The sequence below is a fragment of the Accipiter gentilis genome, chromosome 26, assembly GCF_929443795.1.
Source record: "Accipiter gentilis chromosome 26, bAccGen1.1, whole genome shotgun sequence".
NCBI lineage: Eukaryota > Metazoa > Chordata > Aves > Accipitriformes > Accipitridae > Astur > Astur gentilis.
Window position 1 is genome coordinate 10654361 of NC_064905.1, and position 22404 is coordinate 10676764.

General features: G+C 59.6%; 1 protein-coding gene across 2 annotated transcripts in view; it reads right to left on the reverse strand.

The window, feature by feature from the left end:
* Positions 1-19838, reverse strand: part of PPARGC1B (PPARG coactivator 1 beta) — a 58311-nt gene extending 38473 nt beyond the window's left edge. For both annotated transcript variants that reach the window (XR_007509650.1, XM_049829130.1), the window contains exon 1: positions 19689-19838. Coding sequence is in view for 1 of the 2 variants with exons in the window: in XM_049829130.1 (XP_049685087.1) it covers positions 19689-19772 (84 nt within the window). In the remaining variant the exon portion in view is untranslated. The remainder of the gene's footprint in view (positions 1-19688) is intronic.
* Between the last annotated feature and the right edge of the window lie 2566 nt (positions 19839-22404).

A 22404-nucleotide genomic window follows, 5' to 3' on the forward strand; every position in this document is an offset into this window, starting at 1 on the left:
CTGCAAGCCAGCCTCTATCCCCACGCGGCCAGGAAGCCAGGCTGGGCCAAGGCGCTGCTGGCTGCTCGCAGCAGCCATCCACCCCACTCTTGGCGCCGAGTCCCATTGAGACGGGGCCAAGCAGGACGGGAACTCCAGGCATCCTGCCTCCTGCCGCCGGCACTCCCGGCCGGCCGGTTCACGCTAGGACACCTGCTCCCCGGGTGGCCAGGGCGCCCTGCTGCCAGCACTGCCGGCCTCGGCCACGGTTCCTGCCCCGTGACCACAGCGCCGGCCAAAGGAAACAGCCCTCCGGCTCCCCAGCCCACCCGGCCTTTCCCCCACAGCCACCCCACTGGCCAAATGGGAGGCTGGAAGTGGCGGGAGGGAAGGGGTTAAGCCATTAACCATCCCTGCTGGAGAGCGGCTGAACCTGGGGCCCATGGCACCCACAGAAGCACCAGACCTGCACTCCTATGCATCCTGATATTGAGACCACCCATGGGTCTCGCAGAGTGGTGGGGGGCTGCTGGGGGCTGCCAGGCGGGCAGCATACGCTCCTCTGGGTGAATCGGATCACGTGGTGATAGCAGCAAAGGCAGCCATGGCACCCACTGCGCCTGCGCCACCGCTCACATGGGGACCGGGAAGCCGCTGGGCTTGCAGAGCACTCCTGCTGCACACCCCACATCGCACACCCGCCCATCGCACACCCTCCCACCGTACACTCACCCAGCACACACCCGACCATCACGCGCCCTCCCACCGCACGCCCACCCATTGCGCACTCCGCTGCCGCACTCCCGCCCATCGCTGGCACAGGGAGGGTGCGATGCAGGCGCCCAGAGCATCCCCTGGGCAGGGGCAGAGGTGAGTTCCCCTGCTCCTGAGCATCTCAGCCGCTGGCTGGAAGCTGAGCTGGGTGGCTGCAGAAAGAGCCCGAGTTCCCCGGACATAAGGGACACTCACATCCCAGGCAGGAACAGGCAGGACAAGGTGAGGGGCTCATGCAGGGCAACTGAAAAAGCCATTCTCCGACTGACGGGTCCTCGGCCCCCGTGCAGTGTTCCTGCTGCCGCGGGGGCTGCAGTGAGACTGCTGCTGCCAGTGGCCCATGGGGACCCACAGCAGCACAGCAAGGAGGGAGCTGGGGCTCTGCAAGCCCATGGGAGCCCCGTGCCCACAAACATCCCTCAGCCCAACCCTGGATACAATGGGATGCTCCCAGTCTTGAAATTCCCATTGGGGACCAGAGATGGGGGATATGTTTGACCCTTTCCCCCCAAATCTCACCATCTTCTAACCAATCTTCATGTTTTCAGAGCATGAGAAACCTGAAGCAGTCCGACCGTCACTGCATCCCCACACTCAGGGTGAGCTGGCCAGTCCCACGCTACATTCCTCAGCCAGACCTTACAGATGGCAACAGCCCTGCTTTTGGGGGAATGTCTGGGCTCACGAGGCAGGACCACATCAGAGACTTCCCCATGCCTTTGGGGGCTGCTCCCCCTTCTCCCCTTGTTCCCTGCTCAGGGACCATCCTATGCACAAAGACTTACAGCAACCCAAAAAAACCCCAAACATGATCTCTGGATGACCTCCTCCTCCCTGTGCTGCCATCTGCTGAAGCAGCAGAGAGGGGACACACGGACGCCCTGCTTCTGCCTCCCCCCTCAGCCCCAGAGACCTTTCCCCTGCTTTCCCCAGGCTCACAGGGGGCACAGACCCTTGAGCAGTAGCTGGTATTTGGGTAACAGGCCACAGAGCACTGGGGACGCAGAGCCAGGAGCACGTGCTGCTGCTGTCCTCACGGGCAGCAGCCGCGCATGCTCCAGCAACTCTCCCACAGCCACCAGCAAACAGCCCGGGGACCCCCGAGTCCAGATGTGAGGGGTGGCAGATGGGGGAAGAGCTCAGAGGGGAGCAGAGCCTGCCTGCCTGCAGCTCTGCCCTCCATGCCTGCAGCTCTCTGGGCTGGGGGACCCTCCCGTGGCATCCCTGCTTTTGCCCCCGCCAGGACTGCAGCTTATTTTGGATGGTGACGTGTGCCAGGTGAGGCTTTGCTGCCGTCCTGCTGGAAGCAGCCCTGTCTCCATCCCTGGTGGGAAGCTCTGCGACAGGTTCCTTCACCCCGAACAGCTCATGTCCCCTGGCTGTGCCACCCTCCTCACTGCTAATGACAGTGACCCTCTCCCATCTTTCCCCGCAGGAGGATTTTTCTAACGCCTGCCAAGGGATTTGCAGGTATAAAGGGCTCGCTAAGTGCTAACCGTGCCCGGGAGCCGGCTGGCATCCATCTTGGCAGGCATCCAGCGCTGTCTTGGAGAAAACTCTGCAAAAATCATACCCTGTGCCTGCTGCCCCAGGGCCCCGGGCAGCCCCTTGTCCCAGCCATAGCCCCTCGCCAGGGGCATGGGTCCCATGGGAGGGAGGCAGTGCCCGGGCAGCGAGCGCAGGGGACATCCAAAGAAGGAAAGGAGTCGGACGGATGGAGGAGCCGGCTGGGCTCCCTGGCTGGCCAGCCCATACTGTAAAAGGAGTGGGAACAGGGACTGCACAGCTCCAGCGGTTTTAAGATGGCTGTGAAGCCAAGAGAAGGAGGAGGAGGAGAAGGACATTAACCCTCCCGGCACTGCGCTGCAGCCAGGAGCACCTCGGTGAGGACGAACGACAGATTTTCCAAGGCTCCACTTAACAGCAGATGGACCGGGGTCCTCCTGACTCCCACCCAATAAAATGCAGCTGGTGATGCTTCTAGGCCTGGCAGTGCTGAGTTGGGAGATGCTGCCCTCAGACAGGCTGTGGGAAGGAGGAGGAGGAGGAGGAGGAGGAGGAGGAGGAAGAGGCACGCGGCAGATGCCTGTGGGAGGTGGGTGACCCTCCACGGGTGCAGGATGTTCAGCAATGCCTCGAAGAAGTCCCGGACACGGACTCCCTGGGAAAGTGCCCTCCCGCTCATGCTGCCCCCAGGAAAGCACCCCACCCGGCGCTCAGCAGCACCAGAGGGGCAGGAAAGGGGCACCCATGGGTGCCACCCCTCTGGACGCCTGCCTGTCAGCATTGCCATCCCTTGCTAGCTGCTCAGCGGGGAGCAGCAGGGCTGAGCAGTTGCTCAGCTTCCCTCCTCTTTTCCCTGTGGACATGCACGTGAATAATCACTTTTTCCTGCTTAATGTTTTCTTTTAAAAACATTGGGCTTGGCCTTCCCTGTGCTTTTCTGTGGGATTCATCAGAGCTGCAGGAACCCAGGCACAGCAACTGGAGGAGCAAAGGTATTGGGCACTTAACAGCAACTTCCCTTCTCCGAAATGTTTATTGGTCATTGACGTCAAGTAATTATTGAAAATTATTAATTAAGAAAGCATTTAAGAGTGTTGCTTTTGTTGAGGTTTCGTCATTACAATTAGTTTATCAGCCAACAGGAGAAACATCAGCCTTTGCAGTTGCTTGGAGTGCAGCAAAGCGCCTATAATTAATTTCCCTTTCCGCAGCAAGTGTTTTGCTTTGACCTACCTTGGGGACTTGCGTTTCTCCAGGTGTGCCAACCACAACAGCTCTGCAAACACCCAGCCAAAGGGACTTCAAGAGGCCATCAGATGGGAACACCATGTCCCGTCTAGCCTGTCAAAGGCAACTACATGTGGATAACAGCTCTTTTCAGGAAAGCATCCTGGTCAGACACCCCAATTCTGGGGAAGAAGCTGCAGGGTTAACAGGGTTGAGTCCCGCAGTCTCTCCAGGTCCATCCTGCCATCATGCTCCCATGGCACCCGCCGCCATGTCTCTGCCTCTTATGGCACCCACCTCCCTGTGCCAGTGCCAGCGTCCTGCCAAGGAGCAGCTCACTGCGGGCGAGAGCTCAGGCATGCTGTCATCTGCAGCTTCATGTGACGGGTGGTTCGGCACCAGACAATGTCCCTACACCTGCCGGCACCCCTGCGATGCTCTGCACTGAGGGCTGTGCTCAGGGCGGGCAGAAAACTGATGGGGCGGCATGGGAGATGGCTCTGTGCAGCCACCCGGGGCAGCTGAGACAATTGCTGCCTCTGGGAGCTCCCAGCTCCTCTCCTACCAAACCGCAGTCCACTTGGCTGACCCCCTTTCCACAGGGGCAGCAGTACAAGCCCTCCCAGTTCACCCCATGCCTGACCAGGGGTGGCATGGGGTGGCCATGCACCCCGTCTCCTCCCTGAGAAACCGGCCAAAGCCCGCATGAGTGCAGACATTGGAGCACCAGTGCCTTCTCCTTCCCTCGCCCAGGTGACCTGTGTGCTGCAGCTATCACATGGAGGGTGTCCCACCAGCTGCACTTCGAAAGAGGTTTTCTTTTTGTCTCCTTCCTGTCCTGGGGAAGTGGCTGGCTCCCAGGTGCTTGGCACCAAGAGGCACTGCTTTGGCAGCCCAGGGCTTTCCAAGAGTTCCCCCAAGCCCCTTGTACACCAGCAGCACCCACTGCAAGCAGCAGCAGTCAGCTGGAGGGGTGAGCTGGGGCTGGAGGGTGCCTGGAGATCAGCACAGCCCCACCAGTGCCAAGCAGGAGAGGGGATGCAAGATTTGTGCTTGGAGTGGCCCAGGGCATGAATTTTGGTGGGTTATTTCTCCCTTATTTCCTGGGTCCTCTGGCCCAAGGGAATGTGACCCCACAGTGGGGCTGCATCCTTGCCTCTTACAGCCCACTCTCCTCTTGCCACCTGCTCTGCACAGTCCTTGCACCCTGTCCCCCGCGGGAATTCGAGCCTGGAGACCACCACGCTGCACCAGACTGTGCCTTTGAGATGAGCACAGCACCCCAGTGACCAGGGCACAGGGACAAGGTACCTGCGCCTCTGCCACCCTATCCCACCCACCCCGGCGCTCCTGCCTGCCACTGGGGTGGGCAGGGCAGGACGGGCAGTGGGACACGGCACACGCCGGCAGCACCGGCGCAGCACCCAGTACGTGTGGCAGGAGCTGGCTGCGGCAGGCGTGCTGTGGGTCCCGCCTCACCCCTGCGTGCACCCGCACGCCCCGTGCACGCTTGCTCACGCAGACCTGAGGCTAGCAGCAAGGTGGCTGTTCCAGCACCCAAACCCTCAGCCTGCTGAGCGCCCACCGCTCAGGACCGGCTGGAGGGGATGGCCGGGAGGGCAGGCTAAGCCCACGGGATGTGGGGCTGCCTCTCGGGAGGGGGGCTCGAGCACTGCCCTGGGCTGGGATCCTGGCTCAGTCCAGGCACAGCCGGGCAAGCTTCGGGTTGGTCCCTCCACCAGCAATTCCTGCCCGGTCCTGTCCCTGCTGGGGCACTGGCGGCTCTGCCTTTCCTGGGAGAGCCGGGGTGCCGGTGGGTGGGTGAGGCCAGGGGGGTGTTGAGGAAGCAGGCAGGCTAACAGAGCCCGCACCCCCTGAAAGGCAGGCAGCACAGTTGTAGCCTGCGAGCAGAGAGCTCCTGCAGCCCTTCCACAAAGCAAGCTGCAGGCAACTGCAGGCCAGTCACCCGCAGCCCTGTGCCCCCAGGCTGATGCTGGTGCAGCCCCTCACAGCCCTGGTACGTGCATGCACCCCCGAGCGCAGCACCAGGAGGGGCTGGCAGCCCCCGCTCAGCAAGTGGGTCAGCTATATATAAACAGAGCAGCCCCAGCAGCACCAGTACCAGGCACCTTCCTGCCTTGCATCATTGCCACCCTAAAAACCATGGCCTGGAGACAGGGGCTGGCTCAGCCCAGGCTGTGGCAGCCGTGAAATGCTGCCACGTCGCCAGAGGCACTGCTGAATCTGGTCCTTCGCAGCCATCGCCCCAAGGGCTCCCAACCCTGTGCCCCGCTTGGCCAGGGCAGCCACCCCAGAGGTGGGGGGACCCGGTGGGACCGATGTCCGCCGGACAGACGCTCCCAGGAGGCCACGGCTGCAAGCGGCGTGTGTACTCTGCCACACAGAGCTGGCCCCCAGGAGGGAGATTTCCACTTCCATTCATCGAAACCAGCCGCCCCAGCTCCCAAGCACCAAGGCAACAAGCTCAAACCCCCTCATTAAGGCTGGGCAGACACCTCCTGGGCCCGAGGCGCACAGGCATGCCCGCTCGGCAGCGTGCACGCGTGGGTTTGGCTCGTAGGGTGACGTTGAGCAGCCCCAGCACACATCACTGGGTAAGGACGTTGTGCAGGAAGGCTGTGCAGCAGGACAGTTTAGTCCCAGCATCCCCAGTTTGCTGCACCCCAAGGGCAGATGCCTTTCTCAGTGCAACCTGCCCCCTTCAGCTGCACCGTTGCAGTTTGTGGGTCCAGCAAACCTGGAGCTGGAGCGCAGGAGAGGCATGGTTTGGGGTGCTTTGGGCTGCTGCCACTTTCACAGCCTCGCCAGCGCTGCACAGGAGAGGGCTGGTGTTCAGCCTACATCCCTGCAAGCAGCTGGAAAAGCCCTTTGCAGCCTGCAGGTTTCCAGTTTTCTACAGTCGAACATCACCAGCCTCTCACCCAGCCCAGAGGGTTGGTTATTAGGGAAAAACACTTTAATGAGGCAGCTCGTTAAAGGCAGGAACAGATTAGCCCAGGAACCTGAGGAACTCTGTGACTGCTGAGTTCAAGAATAGGAGAAATAGGCCTTTCCCTGGCAGTGGCAGGAGATGCTGCCTCAAAGCAGTGGGCTGAACCCATGAATCCTCAAAGCCCTTTCAAAGCCCTGCACCCTCCCAGGAGTCTGCGTGAGCTCTGAAGACAGAAGATGCCAAGAAGGGAGGACCATAGCTTGAAACCTATGAAAACACCCACTAAAATACAAGTGGAAAATACTCCATCCCCGACAGTCAAGTTCAGGCACTGCCTCCTCCGCTGATCAAGCAAAATGCCAGCACCAGCATCGACTTCCAGCAGGGATGCTCCAGGGAGAAAGCCTTTGGCACAACACAGCCCCGCTGGACCAGAGTGACGTGGGAGGAGAGGCAAAGGCAAACAGAGTTCAGAGTTACAGAGAGTCACCAGAGAAAAATTAACCCTGGAAAAAAAATCCTGCTCCATTTCCCACTACAGGGAAAGGTTTGCAGACCATCTATTTCCACAGCCAAATGAAACGGTGGTGAGCAGTGGAAGCGTGGGGTGAGTGGGGCACCCTGGGAGGTCGGGGTTACCTCCAAGCCACTTGGGCAGCAGGGAGAAGAATCAGGCCCGTGCGATGGCTGTTGTGAATGAAGGTGGGAACAGTTCTGCTGAAGACAACTTTGTGAACAGGTACTATTAATAGCAGTACTATAGGGCGCTTTTTTGTGCTTTTTGGAAGGCGCTCTCTGGGATTGGTGAACATTAACGGATTGGGCCCTGCTACAACGCCAGGGAAGCAACCATGTGTGCGCATCGCTGGAGCCTAGCAGCAGACCGATGCCCTCAAGGAATAAGGACCAGCAGCAAGTGGCCGACTGAGCCAGCCACCCGCCGCCGCGGCAGACCAGTGCCGGTCGGGCGCTCAGACCGAGGATCCCGCGCGGGAGCTGCTGGCGAGGCTGCCGCCATGCCGGTTTCCATGACGACTTCAGCACTTGGCGCGAGATGGAGATGACGGGATCAGACAGGAAAGTAACTGAGCGGAGCTGGCGTCCTCCGTCTGCCACGGCCGGAGGCACAGCCCTGCCAGCCCTGCGTGGACGGCTGGCACAGGGAGAAGCCCTGGGAGCCTCCGGGCATCTGGGTCCCCCTCACCTTACCGGGCGCGTGCTGGCTGCCAGTTGTCCCCGTGAAGCGGAGCCTGCCCATCCCATCGGTCCCACCCCGACACCTCCACGAAAGCACAGTCCGGGTCCCGACTCCCACCACCGGAGCACCCGGCCAGGTTTGTGCCCCTGGCTCTCGCCCCGGCCCTGCATTTTCACTCCTGGTGGGGCTGTCTCTCCGGTGGCATCACCACCGAGCACACACACCCCTTCAAGTCCCAGTTGGTGGTGTCGGGGCCAGCCGGCACAGCGGGCAGCCTGGCAGGGCGGTACCCAGCTCAAGGAGATGCTGCAGGCTGGGGCTGAGCTGGCACCAGGACCGGCCAAGCCCGGCAGTACCAGCCTGCACTGGGACAGCCCTGATCCTCACCCCCCACGGAGGCTTTCCCTGGCTTCCAGGTAATCTAAGATCAAGCACTCCAGCCAGACGTGCTCAGTCAGATGCCCAGGGACACCATGCAGCAGTGGGGAACCGATCACCTGCAGCATATGACTCCCCAGCTGGCACAGTGCCCCCAGCCCCAAAAGCCACCGGTGCCCAGCTGAGGAGCGCTCCGCAGTGACCGCATCCCTCGCCAAGCTGCCACGCGTGGCTGCTGCTTTCCCAGGCTGCTGGCGGGCAGCACGCAGGGCTGGGGCACTGCGGCGGGTGGCTGGGACCCCCGGCACCCCCTCCCGCCCGCGCACAGGATCCTGCCGAGCGCCCTTTTATTCCAGCAGTGCAATTAGCCTTGCTGACCCCTGAAATCCTCAGCCTCTCTAAGCAGCCATGCATTAAATCCCGGATCCAAGAGTGGAAATAGACTTCGTAAAAGGCTTATGGCCCTATTTATTACATTTTACGCATGACGGAGTCCGACAGCACAGCAACGGCGCTGCGGTCGGCGCTGGCTCTGCCTCCGTGCCGAGGCAGACTGACAGACGGACAGGCAGGGTCTGGAGCGGGCAGCAGAGCCTCAGCGGGTGTCTCCTCCTGGCCAGGCTTGGGTTGCCAGCTGAGTGCTCCCTTAGACGCAGGCAGGCAGGGATATCGATCTAGATGAAAGCTAATACCGCTGTCGGGGCTGGGTAACCGTATCTGCCGCACATTTGTATTCCTTAGAGCAGGGCGGGAGGGCTGCAGCCATCTGCCGGAGCGGCTCGGGGATCCTGGGGATGCTGCGAGCCCTCCAGCCGGATCTCAACTGCGCTGCCTCCTCCTATTTCAATGTGCAGCCTTTACCTTCTCTATTTCACCTCCAGCTTGCTAGGGCCAAATAAGACAGACCTGAGGAGGGCATCATCAAAACGGCAGGGTCCTTCCTTCAGACCCAGGCTGCCTCCACCCAGCAGGGACTGGTGGGTCTGCCACGGGGCAGCGCCGAACCTGCCTGGTCCCTGCCCACGCGATGGGAGCCGAGGGGGCATCGCACTGGGGTTTGCGAGGTTGTGCAAGGGCACCGTGTGAAAGCAGCGTGCACGTGTTCACCAACACCTCCCCAGGGGTCCCACCGTTTAGCCAGGTGGCTCCTGCCCCAGTGGGATGGCAGCGGTGGCACAAGACCCTGCACACCAGGGTGAGCCCTGGCACGAGACTGCACAGCTCCGAGCTGGGCAGAGGGCACGGTGACAGGCAGGGGTGGGCAGCAGGGAGATGTGGAGGCGTGCAAGGAGACAGAGCTGCTGCATGCAGAGGAAGCAACAAGAAAAGCACAGGGATGAAGGCTCAAATAACTGAGGGACCCTCTCACTTCCCGCAGAAAACGCAAGGCAGCTTCTGCACATCTCCATCAGGGCCTGAATCACAAGACAGAGCCCCTGCAGCAGCACTGGGCCAAGGAGCCGGGCTCTTGCTGTCAGTGCTGCAAAGCAGGGCAGAGCAGAGGGGGCACGCAAGGGTGTCCCCTCCTCATGCTTACAAATAGCCAGCTGCAGAGACTCAAGCAGCATGTGTCCCTGGGACACCAGCATGCACAAATGGCTGCTCCCTGCTATCTTGGAAGGGACCCATGGCACCCTCATCGCAGGGCACTTGGAGATGTCAAGAGACAAAAGCAAGGGCCACCTTGCGCACCTCCAAGAAACTTGGCTTCCACCTCTACTTCATGCAACATGCGAGCCTTGCTGACCCCAGGTGGTACAAGAGAGCCCCACCATGCCACATAGGCAAGCTGGTGAGGCGGTCAGACCACTCGGGCAAACCCATCTCTTGTACTCATTCTGAGGGCAATGAGGGGCCTTGTGTCTATGGAGAAGCAGAAGTGGGTCCATGGGATGTGCACGGTGCCCAGATCCTGACACAGGTGCATCTCGGCCAAGCGTACAAGCCCCGCTGCCCGCGAGGGTGGGGAGCGTACGTCCCTGGCAAGGGGAAGTGGCACCTGTGGGCCGTCCCTCATTTTGGCATTTCCAAGGGTCAGTCCCACATCTTTCACCAAAGGAGCTCAAAGGACTTTGATGCTTGCGGTGCCCCGTACATCGAAGGGCAGAAGGACCTTCACCGTTGCTCGCCTTTCCGCCCAACCCCACGTCACAGCGGTGACTCTGCTCCAGCAGCCCTGAATAATCACACCGAGGTGCCACAGCCCCATGGGGCCCTTTGGCAGAGCAGGATGCGGAGGTTTTGCCCGTAGCTCAGCTCTGCTTCTGTGCTTTGGAGCACGGTTCCTTCCTCCAAGGCGAGGCGATGGTATGTTAGCAAACAGCATGTTTGGGCGTAGATGGGCTCTGGCCTCAAAAGGCATTGAGACATTTAGAAAAAACCCTGCAGTCCACATCTCCGCAGGTTCCTGCTTCCCTGCCGGTCTGCGCAGCCCGGTCACTGCTGCAAGCTCCCCGCTGCCCCGGGACAGCTGCAAGCCCGCCCTGCTAATATCAGGGGAAACCCCCCCCCCGGGCCTGATTGAACAAGGCTTAAACTCCCTGTAACACCCATCCACAAAGGTCCCATACCCACCAGGGCACTCACAAGCTAATCCTCCCTCCAGAGTGGCTGCTATATTTAGGTAGCTAAACGAGACAGAGTGGCTTTTTCCAAAAAAGAGTTAGTTTGGGTTACATAAATACAGAGAGAAACTTGAAAGCTGTGTTTCCAGGTCCTTGCACTGCCATAAGTGAGCAGCAGAGATGGGGACAGTCTCCCCCCAGTAACCTGCCTTTCATTTATTTTTGACTCAGCTGGATATGCAGATGGGTTTCCAGCTCCTCTGGGCAGACGGGCAGCAGGCGAGCGGTGCAAACCGAGGCGAGGGAGCCTGGGCAAGCAGACCCTCATGGGCAGCCCCTGGTCAGCACAGGGAGGTGGGGGCCCAGGGGCTTCCAATGCCCCACATCCCGGATGCACTAACACCGGAATGGAGGAGCCATCGCTGCAGGAAGGCCAAACAGCACGACTGAAAGCACGGGCAGGAGGAGTCAACAGAAGTAAATAAACCGAGCAGCTCCAGCCCTCCCCAGCCATGCCTGTCCTAACAGTTCCCCCGCGACATCCCTCCCTGCTCAGCTGCCAACTTCCTCCTGCATCCACTTTCACATCCTAAAGCCTCTGGTCCCATGAGGAGAGGAGACGTGCATGCATGAGCATGTCCCGCACACCTACCGCTGCTCCCCCCAAGCCCCGGGGCTGCAGGGCAGGGGCTACCCCTACCCTCCAGCTCGGCTGCTGGCGTGAGCTGTTGGGAAGGGTTGGTTGCCGGTCGTCAGCAAAGCAGTGTCCCCACCAGAGCTAGGTGACAACACGCACCATGGGGGTTTCTGGGGACACGAACCACGTGCTTTCATTTTCAAAATATATATAAATAGACATACTTACTCCTTCCTAAAAGGACATGGCCACAAGAAAACAAAAAAGGCAGCTCAAATACCATCCAACCTTTCAGCCTGAGAAAACCACACAGCTCTCATAGGCTTGAGTTCTGTTACCTGGGAAATGGGGTTTAGCACCCAAAACCAACATGCGCCAGTCTGCTGGTGGGGCCCACACAGAGACAGAAACTTCCTTTTTAAGAAAAACATTTGCAATTTTTTCTTTTCATTATTAGCACGGTTAGGTTGTGACTATTTATGTGCAAGCTTGCTCGCAACGAGAAACGATGCTGGTTGGTTTCAGACTCCAGCTCCAGCTATGCAGAGCTCTGGGGTTTATGCTGTTCAAGGGAAGGTTTGAAAATCCTCCTGTCATTAAAATGCTGGAAGGCGGCTCTGAGCCACACACCCCTCACGCAGGCAGGGCTGCACGCCCCAGAGCAGAGGGGGAAAGGAAAGCAGCTAAGCAGCCGCAGTTTAAAGGGAGCCGACAGGAATGCAAAGTTTAATTAGCTTGAAGCCAAGGGCCATGGAAGTTGCAAACATTTGCACTGAGGCCGTGCAAGTCCTGGAAAATCGGGAGAGAGGGACCTGAGCTGGAACAAAGTTCAGCCCCGCCGTGCTGGGTGCCAGGTGAGCAACCTCTGTGTGGCAGAAAAGGGCACCGCCGGCTCGCCTGGCACAAACCACCGCACAGCACCCCGTGTCCTGCCCTGCCCTCCGCCAGTGCTGCCTGCGAGCGGGCAGAGCCCTGATCCTTCTGGCACACAGGCAGCGGCTCTCCCCCCTGCTCCGAGCCCAGGGAGCGCACGCTCTGCCTGGGCGACGTGCGAGGAGCCGAAGGACCGCGGCCGCCCCAGCCCCGCGCCCACCGGAGTCGGCACGCGATGCTCGCAGGGCGGCTGGCCGCTGCAGGGAAAGAGAAGCCAGAGCCTGCCCCTGCTTTGGCCTTCAAGGGGAGCTGCAAGAGCGCCATGTTTTACGCCTCCAGCTCCTCGCTGTTATCCAAGCACACGTACAACCGTCACCCCGGCCGCGATCAGCGCTGCTCTTTGCTCTAACCCAGCCCAGCTGCCGCGGGGCCGGCTGGAGCTCTGCCCCATCACTCTCGTGTGCGTGCAAAGGGTCGCGGCAGTGGTCCCACTGGGATGTGTCCTGAAACACCCCACAGCTACATTTGCACTTTCTTCATTAAAAAAAAACCACAAAAAAACCAACACAACTCACTCCTACCTCGGCGCTTTGGCTAGAAACAAAGCAAGAAAGGGCTCAGCAAGACGGCTGCTGAGGCTGGGGGGATGGACCACGCTGCCTGCTGCCAGCAGCAGCTCCCCTCACCCCAGCTCTGTGTGCCGAGGGACAGCTGGGGCTGCTCCGGCCACAGGTCCCCTCATGGTAGGACAACCAGGTCCCCAGCTGTCACTCGCAGGCAGCGAAACCTGCCGTCCCCCCTCATCCGGGCAGGAGGGAGGAGAAGAAACATGATTAGAGGCAGCTGGGCTTCCTTCCGTCCGCAAAGCCCAGCCGGCCGCCCCAGCACGCTGCTCTGGCTGCAGCACAGCCCCAGCTCAGCCCCAGCTCAGCCCCCCGCCTGCGCCGGGATGCTCTGCCCTCTCCCCTCCATCACCCCCCCGTCACAGGATTTCCTTGCTCTTGATGTGCATGAAAATTAGGAAATGAGGGTTCCTCAGGGACCAGTTCGGGAAGGCAGCTTTTGGCAGGGGGAAAGGATGACACCTCCCACACCCCTCGCCCGCCGCCCCATATGCTGGGATCGAACAGGGTCCTGCAGCCTCCCCAAACGCAGGCTGGGGAAGCAGAAGCGACGGCGGTGATGAACTTGCTGCAAACTGAAACAGGAACTGAGGAGCCTGACCAGTGGTGCTGGCTCAGCAGAAGGGACTGTTTCGGCCAGCGTGCTCCCTGCCGCTGCAGGCAGCGACCGCAGGGCGCAGAAGCAGTGCAGAGGAAGAATTTAGAAAATGCATCACGGTAAAGATACGCTGCCCTGCAACTGTAGTCGCTGCAAGAGCTGGAGGAACTCGTTTTATCCTCCGGCACCTCAGCACAAAAAGCTTCCAGCATCAATATAAAGCATGTACCGCTCTGTCCCAGGGAAGGAGAGAAGTGTCACATCGGCCCTCCTGGGGCACCGGGGGTCTCTCCCGCTTCAGCCCCCATCACACAGGCTCACCCTCACCAAGGGCAGAGGCCTCCTGCTCCCAGCCATGAGGGCAGACGCCTGCCTGTTTGCTGCCTGGGTGGGCAGGGTGCTGCAGGAAGGGTGGATATGCACAGGCAGATATAAAAAGCTCCTGTCATACTTCAGCAGGACCCTCATCGTGCTCCCCCAGTGAAGCTTCGGGTAAGAGGTTGGGGGGGGGGGGCACCGGGGAGGCATCCGGCACCCAGTGCCTGGCGGCTTTGCCTCGGGACAGCAGGGATGCAAGATAAGCGAAGTATTTTCCCTAAGCCCCACATTGCTGCCCGGGAGCCAGCAGTGATCAAAGGTTAGTCTGGCTACTGGATGGGGCCATCTCAAAGAGCCCCCAGGACTGCCACAGTCTCCACACACCCCCACCAGCAGATACCAGACTTGCCACATGGAGAACCCTTTGCCCGGGGTGGTGGTGGGGGGGTATTCCAGCTCTTACAGGGCCAAAGGAGATTTCCAGCTTTTATTTTTCCCTGTCTTAATTCTGAAGTGAACCAGTTTAATGTAGCAATTTGCAGCAGGTCAACCCTGGCTGTTGCATCTGCCTGGGGAGGTGCAGTGAGACAGAGCAGGGTAAGGACGTGGCTGATGAGACCGTGAGCGCTGCCAGATCTGTGCAAAGTCCTACGGCATTTCTTGGAAGCTCCCATTATAAAAAACAATAAATGAATAAATAAATAATAATTTGTGAGCCAGAGCTCAGGCAAAGTGCTGAAACGTAGAACAGCCGAGCGATAAGGGAAGGGAAACACATTGGCTGGACCATCACCCGGTGCCTACGGTGCGGCTGTCCCTGGCAGTAGGTCACTACCTCACCTGACCACCCGCCCCATTAACTTCAACCTTTACTCTCTGGCTCATTACTACAAGCAGAGGCAGCTTAAAACATCCTCTTCCACATGCTCGCAAGAGGGTGGTTCACCAGCCAGCAGGCAGGTGGTGAGAACCTGCCTTTCCCAGCACGGCATGCAGGCAGGGGAGCCGGCTGCCCGCTCTCGGGGTGCAGGCAAGAGGCTGCCCCAGCCCGTGCCCCCCAGGGAGGAGCAGTGCCGCATGGCCAGGACCGTGGCCGTCAGCCCCGCACGGTCGCGCTGGCAGCGGCAGCTCCGGCATGTACAAAGTTCCCCCTCCGCTAAATCACTTCAGGCTGCCAAGCAGTCACGAGAAATATAAACCCGCGCGGGGTTGCCATGGCGCGGGGCTCAGCCGCGGGAGCCCGAAGCCGATCCCTCCGGCAAACACGTTTGCCGACCCAGGCCCTGCCGGAACCTCGTGTTCCCGGCTCCTCGGTGGCGGCGAGCGAGCACAACGTGCCTGGTCCCAGCAGAGCCTTATCTCTGGGGCCAGCCCTCCCCTTCCCCACCAGAGCCAGGCCCCCTCCGTGCTGGAGACCCCCACGGGTGCTGGAGCTCTGGGGGCCCCGCAGGGACGGTGCCCCTCACCATCCCCCCAAGGCCACGGGCAGGCAGAAGCGGTGGTTTTGGTGGCGTTTGCCCCGCAGGCACCAGGCAGCGAAGGCACAGGCTGGCCCCGCACAACGCCTCTGCCCCAGCCCAACGGGTGACGTCCCCGAGCTCCCACGGGTGCTGGCACACGCCGGCCAGGGGGAAGCGTGCCCTTGCCAGCACTCTGCCTGCCGGCAGTGCAGACGCGGGGCTCCCGCGCTCTGCCAGGAACTGGCCCCCAGCCCCACCGAAGGGGATTTCAGGGTCTGGTGGGCTCCTGCACCTCGGGAACAGCGGGCAGCAGTAGCAGGCAGCAGCGGCCGGCAGCACAGCAAACTGCCTGGCAGGAGCCAGCCCGTGGCGTCCCTGTCTCCAGCCCTACGCCAGGGACCATGGGACCCAATCCTCAAAGCCAGGAAGGGGTTTGGGGCAGGAAGGGCATCCCTTGGGCTTTTTTCACTGGACAACCACCAGCACTGAAGTGCCGGAGCAAGTGGAGTTTCTAACTACAAAGAGGCTTTTGACATTGGAAAGGTTAATGTGAGAGAGAGATCCGTCTCCCTCACAAAGCTCCCTTTGCTGGAGGCACTAGGTTGAGACCTTAATTATTCACCTGTTGGAGAGGTGCCTTTCCATTACGGCATGAGACCAGGGCAGGGATGCGCAGGCAGGAGGGAGGAAAGCCCACAGCGTGGGGCAGCCCTGGTGCCCTGCCAGGGTGGGGAGCACCAGGGTATCTGGTCAAAAGCAGGGGGTGAAGGCAGGCAGGTGTGTGGGGAGGCTCTCCGAGGGGCCAGATTTCAGGGACCCCCCCCCTTTCCCCCATCACTGCTCCCAGCGGCTGCTCTCTCCCAGCTCTGAGCAGCAGGCTCAGCAGCACGCCACGCTCGCCATCTCCCGCAGCCACCGCTGCGGCGCGGGCAGCTGCCGGCATCCCTGGCAACCGCCGCCCCCCACTTTGCAAACGTACCCGTGTGGCCTCTGCTAACTGCCACCGTCAGTAACAGCCACCACACCACGGACACCTTGCAGTGCTTTCCTGGGAGGGGGGGGGTCTCCAGCCCCAGCAATGCAGCGGCCTTCGACCCAAGCTGCAGCAATGCAGCCAGGCTGGAGATACGCTTTGCACAGGCCCTTGGGCTGTCTCGGTCATCCAGACACCCCCCCCCCTGGCAAAACCTGTGAGAGAAAAGCCTCAGAAAAAGCAGAATATTAGTCTGCTCGGTGAGGACTATCAGAAATTAGGGATGCGTCCCCACTTCATTACTGGCAGTAACAATTCACCCAATGGACCACTTCTCCACCAAGGGCTTCACCGGGCCTCCTGTACTCATCAATGGATTAAGCTGTTAGCAGGAGGCTGAGAAGTTAAAGAGAGAATATTGTATTTCAGTTCATGTGATCTTAAGCATCTCTCTGAGAAGCAGCTTGGTTCTCGGTTGTTTTTTCCCCCCCCTGCTGCACTTCATTTGGGGTTTTGAAACAAATTGAAGCCGTAAGAGTCAAACTGCTCCTGCCTTTAGCAGGGATGCTGAGAGTCGCCGGCTGTTCCGTGGTGCTCCCAGCAGAGCTGCCTGGCTGGCACTTTGCAGCGCCTGGTGCCAGCAGATGAACCAGCTACAACCAGCTTCATACCTCTGAGCAGCAAAGAGTTGCACAAAATGGATTAAGCGGGCCCAGAAATGACACATTTTGAGTCGCAGCAAAACAAAATCACTTTTTTTGTTGTTGAAAAGGGAAAAGGAGTTGGCAGGAGAAAGGCAGATATCAAGTGAAAACCCCTGATTTCCTTTCTGTAGCAATGCAGGTACCACGTGAATCATCGCTGTCCTCGATATGTAAATAGAGGTTAGCAGGCATCCTCAGCACAAGCCCATATAATTAAGGGACTGATGCAAATGTCCATGTCAAACCTTCACCGTGCATCTCCCCAAGAGCCCTCCTGAGGATTCCTGCCCTGGCAAGGAAGCCATCACCCGGCACCCAACTGCGCCTTTCTCAAAACCTACTGCGAAAGCAAGGACTGGGGAGGAGCACGCGGGAGAGAGGAGGAGAGTCAGAGTTCCTCAAGATTTCCACGAAGGAAATGGGTAATATCGATGATCTCACGGCCTCCTGACATTGTAGCCTCTCAGGATAATCTGATCTTGTGCTGGAGCACTGGGGACTTCGTGGAAGCAGCTTTTGGGCTTCATTGAGAAGTCAGTAACCCAGTTGTAAGCAGAGGCTCGTACAGTAGTAATGGGGAGAGACGTCAGCACCAGCCCCGGACCGCCTCCCGCTCCGAGTTATAAAGCGGGCATGTGACAGCAGCCAGGGCTGGAGCCTTCCCTGCAGTTTCAGCAGAGGTTAAGGTACAAGCACAACACACGCTTACAACTTCAGGCGGTTCTTAAGCAAATGCATGCAAATCATAGCTGGGGGGGGGCGCTTCCCCCCCCCTCCTCTTTTTTTCTTTACTTTTTACCCTAGCCTTTAACCCCTCTGCGCACGTGGGGACAGGAGGAAATGCAATTATCAAAAGCAGGCGCCGGGTGGGAGAGCAAACACAGGCTGCACACGGCTGCCGAAGGAACCCGCAGCGGGCTGCAAAGATCCCTTTGCTACTCTTCATCTTAGACACCCCGCAGACATCAGGCTAGCACTAACTCTGTGCGTGTACCTACGCTGCTCCCTCCAATACAGTGCACATATGGGAGAGGGAGAGAAAAAGAGGGGACAGGCACGGCAAACTGGATTTTAGGACATGCCATAAAAACAGTCATCTTTCGTCACAGGCCATTTCACAGTCCCAAATTTTGCAGGGGATGTTCACAACATGGTGGTTTTGCACCAGAGAAGGATGACAATTCGCAGGATTTTTTTTTCCCCTTCGCAGTCCCTTTTTGGAATAAGATTCCTAAATTGGCACATCAAATGCTGACCAGAAAGCAAAAAAGAAACGAGCCTTCAGATGCGAGCTGCAATCACACGAGCTTTTCATTTCATGTTAAGCACGCAGAGAACAGGCAGGTTATTGCGGGGAAGCGGAGCCAGGAACTTTCACCTGCCCAGGGAACAATGGGGGTGGTGGGAGCCGCAGCCTTTCTGCCATACGTCCTAGGGATGGCATCCCACACAACCAGCCTCCTCTTCTCTAGCTGACGGTTCCCTCAGCAATAATAAATCCGTCCAAATCGGAAAACACAAACCGCTTACAAAATCTTCTCGGCCCACTTCTCACCCTTCCTGACCCTCCTGTGGTAATCAACCTGTCAGCAGCTCTTCGTTAACAACCGAAGCTGCCACCTCCCTCCTGCTCTGCCCCCAGCAAGCTGCCCGGGTCCCAAGCCAAGCCAGAGCGCTCTGGAACTGGTGCATGTGAGGAGAGGTGCTGGGACTACACCGATCCAGCTGGTGGCAAGACCTGCCTGGTTCTGTCTGGCACACACACCGGGGGCAAATCTGATTTACCAAGTCCTGAGACCTTATTTGTTTTGAACCCAAACAGCGGGATTAGTCCCAGTCCCGTTCCCCCACACACATGCTCCTGCCGTTGGCAATCCCGGAGCTAAACTGGTGACAGAGCAAGGGTTGAGATGAACACGCTAGCTTCACAGCCGAAGCTATTTTGTAATCCGTGGTTATGAAAGTGAAGGGCTGGAGGGATGATATATAACTACAGAAAACTCTTCCCACTTGCACCAGCCTCATCAATCCGACTGCAAAATGCGCGGTTGTGCTCCGGATCAGTCACGGCTCTTGCTACTGCCCGGCTTATTGTATAGCGCCTCTCTTCCACCCCCCAAAATGGAAAAGCATGCGAGCCCTATAGCCAGCACGGCTCGCTCTCGTGATCGTGCGGGAGCTGCCAAGGAGCCTTAATCTGATTTTAATACCCAGCCTCGTCCAAAAGGGAGCCCATCCAGATTTTGGAGCCGCTGACTCGCAGCACCGAGACCCCTCTCCCTGCCACCCCCCCCTCCCCAAACCTCCATCCCCCAAGATCCCAGCCGGTATGCGTGTAACTGACGCTCGGCATGACTCATCCCACAGCCCGGCTCTTATCAGCCCCCACCGCGCAGCCCCCTGCGGAGCACCCCCCCCCCTCCCCTCGCCGCCCTGCACCGCGGCGTCCCCCTCCCCACCTTTGCAGCGGGAAGGGCTGTTGCAAAGGGGGGGGTGGTGGGGTGGTGGTATGTGCCAAAACCGATCAACCCATCAACTTCTCTCCCCCCCCCCCAAATTCCCTGCAGAAACCCGGGGGGGGGGGGGCGCGGGAGTCCACGTGCTAGTGGTGCTGAAAGCGCCGGCGGGGCTGCGGGGTTGCTGCCGCGCCGGGGCCGCCCCGAAGCCACGGGGAGGGCCGCAGAGAGAGCCGCGGGGGCGGCAGGGTTCCGCGCGTCCCCCCTCCCCGTATTTCCCCCTCTGCGCATCAGTGGAGCAAACGGGACCCCCGCGGATCCTCCGGAGGGGGGGGTGCGGGGACCGGCCCTTTCCCCAGGTGCCCCAGGAAGGTAGGGGGGGGGGTCTGCCGGCTTCCCCCTCCCCAGTTGCAACCCGCGCTGGGAAGCCGGACAGCAGATCCCCCTCCACCGCCCTCCCTCCCTACCTGGCTGTCAGCGAGGTAACTGAAGACGAAGGAAGAAAGATCCTCGTCGAGCAGAGAGCTGCAATCCGGCCCCGGCTCCGCCATCTTCCACCTCCGGCTGGGGCTGAGGCGGCACCGAGCATGCAGCAGGCGCGGCGGCGGCGGCGGCGGCGGCGGCGGCGGCGGGGAGCCGGGCGGCCGGCGGGGCGGAGCCGCCCGCAGCCCCCACCCGCCGGCTGCGGGAGCCGGGGAGGGCGGTGGAGCGAGGGGGAGGGCGGGAGCAGGGCGGGAGGATGGTGGCGGGGGGGGGGTGGGACGGCACGGACACCCGCAGTTGCAGAGCGCCCCGTGGGGCTTGCAGCCGGGGGGGGGCACAAGCGGCTTCCCGCGGGACACGCGCGCCCACCCAGGGCACCAACTTGCTGCGAGCCCCTTAGAAGTGCCGGCCCTTGAAAGGGGGGGGGGGGGGGGGCACCTGGGGCGCTGCCGGCATCACCGGGAGCTGCTCGACAGTCCCTAGATTGCCCCGAGTTGAGATACGTAAACCCCGAGTGCGGCGTGGAAAGGCTGAAGGTCGCATCCAGGCGCGGGGGACAGATAGACACCCGCGGCGGCAGAGCGCCCCGTGGGGCTCGCAGCCACACGTGGGGCACGAGGGCCTTCCCGCAGGACGTGCGCCCACTTTAAGCAGTGCCATGCACACCTTAAAAGTGCCAGCCCTTACAAGTGGGGGCACCCAGCATCACCGGGCACCACTCAAGAGTCCCTAGCTCACCCCGTATTGGGATAAATAAACCCTGAGTGCCGCGTGGTAGGCCGAGGGTCACTCGCAGGCTCAGTGGGTCTGCGCTGGAGTGGGGCCAGGTGGCCGAGAGCAAAGACTAACAAGGAAGGAAAGGTCTTCAGATTTCCCTCATTTTCATCTCAACGCTCATCCCACTGTTGCTGCGAGCGTCTTGATGTCACGCACGTCATTTTTCTGTCTGGGGTTATGAGGCGTACGCTAAAAGCCCTTTCAGAAATAATTAATGACGGGACCAAAAATCTCATGAATGTTCTATTTACTTACGCGTAGCAATTACATGGCAAAGAGCAGGACTTGGCACTGCAGCCTGAATTAGCTGATACGCAACCAACCAAGTGGCAACACCTGCAGCCTAATGGCTCCAGATCCTAAAATCCCCTCAGATGGCTCAGGCGGGCCTGCAGTATCAGTGTAAATGGCTGATGAAGCAAAGCAATGTGGAGCAATCTAGGTGGAGAGCTCTGCATCAGGCTCTGATGGGTGAACAGAAGGTGCTTCTTCCTCTGGTAGGAAAGGCCTGCTGCCCGTCCTTGCCCTGCTTTTGTTTCAAAGGGAGAGCTGTTTCCAGCCATTTTTTAATACCCTCTGGCCTCCCTTCGGTTCAGGACACGCTGTGAATACCATGCGATGTAGCAACGTTGGGTTTTCCCTGATCGTCCCGAGCCTTGCACCAAAAGAAGATGTCAGCGGGCAGCGTGTGTTATATCATACGGCTGATGAGAGCTGGGGGCAGGGGTGGCTCCGCTGCTGGGATGGGACAAAGCAAGAGAGAAGCTGCCGCCAACTCTTCCTCATTGCTGTGGCACTTTATTACTAATTACTGTTATGAAATGCTGAAACAGTTACCTAAGGTGCTTTTCAAGCTGTTCCCTCAGCAATGAAACTCCTCTTCCCACGGGTGGGAGGTCTGGGCCCAGAAGCGTTGCTGCCTGGATGCACAGCTGTAGCTCACAGCAGGCACAGCACAGAGCACAGCGCTGCTGGACTGCATCGGAAGGGCCGGGGGAAGGAAATTGCCTTGCTCTGGGGCACGTGCAATTCCTTGCAGAACAAGACTCCAATTCCCAGTTGACCCTGCTGGCCAGTGATCTGGAGTGCATTCCCACCCCAGTCCCTCCTTTGCAGAAGATGGCAAGCACTGAATGCTGCGGAGAGAGGAGGTGAGGTGAGAACAGGAGGGACATTTGCCCCAGAAGGGAAAAAGCAGGACTGGCAGGCCTCACCATAAAAGCAGTCTTCTGGGAGGAATTTGTGGCACAAAAGGCAAGGTTCTCACTCAAGTATCTTGTGATTTCCTTTACACCAGTTGTACTCAAATGGGAAGTAACCATTCATAGGAATTACGTGTGAACGGTTGTTCTAAAATCAAGTTATGCATAGCCATGTGTTTCAGAAATACCTTTTCCCTTCTGGCGTGTGTGCAAGCACAGTTCCTCCCTCCTTGCTTTCTAACCCGAGAAGACGAGCCCTTTCCAGTCCCCAGCTGTCAGCAGCCTGTGAGTCGCCCACCCTGGCTGCAGCCACCCGCACGGTGCGGCTCAGCCAGGCAGCCCAGCGGCACTGAGGAGCACAAGGAAAGCAAAGCCCAGCCTGGGCTGCCTCATTTATCCTCTGGACAGAGAAGGGTTAGGGCTTCTGTCAGCCAAGTGGGCAAAACTGGATGGGACGCTGGGGTCAGGCTGCCCTTGTGCCAAGAGGGGGCCAGAGGAAAGCAGCGATGGAGCGAAATGGGGGCATCTCAGAGGGGTGGACTTGCTGCCACTTCAGGGTTTCTGTGGAATCCCAGAGGACGAAGTACAGTTGCTCACGTGGCTGCAAGTCGGTGTTAACATGCTCCAACTTCTGTTCCTGACTGCTCTGGACTTTTGTACAGTCCAAGCGTTTTTCTATGCCATTTGGTTTTTTCACCTATAGAACAGACATCATACCACT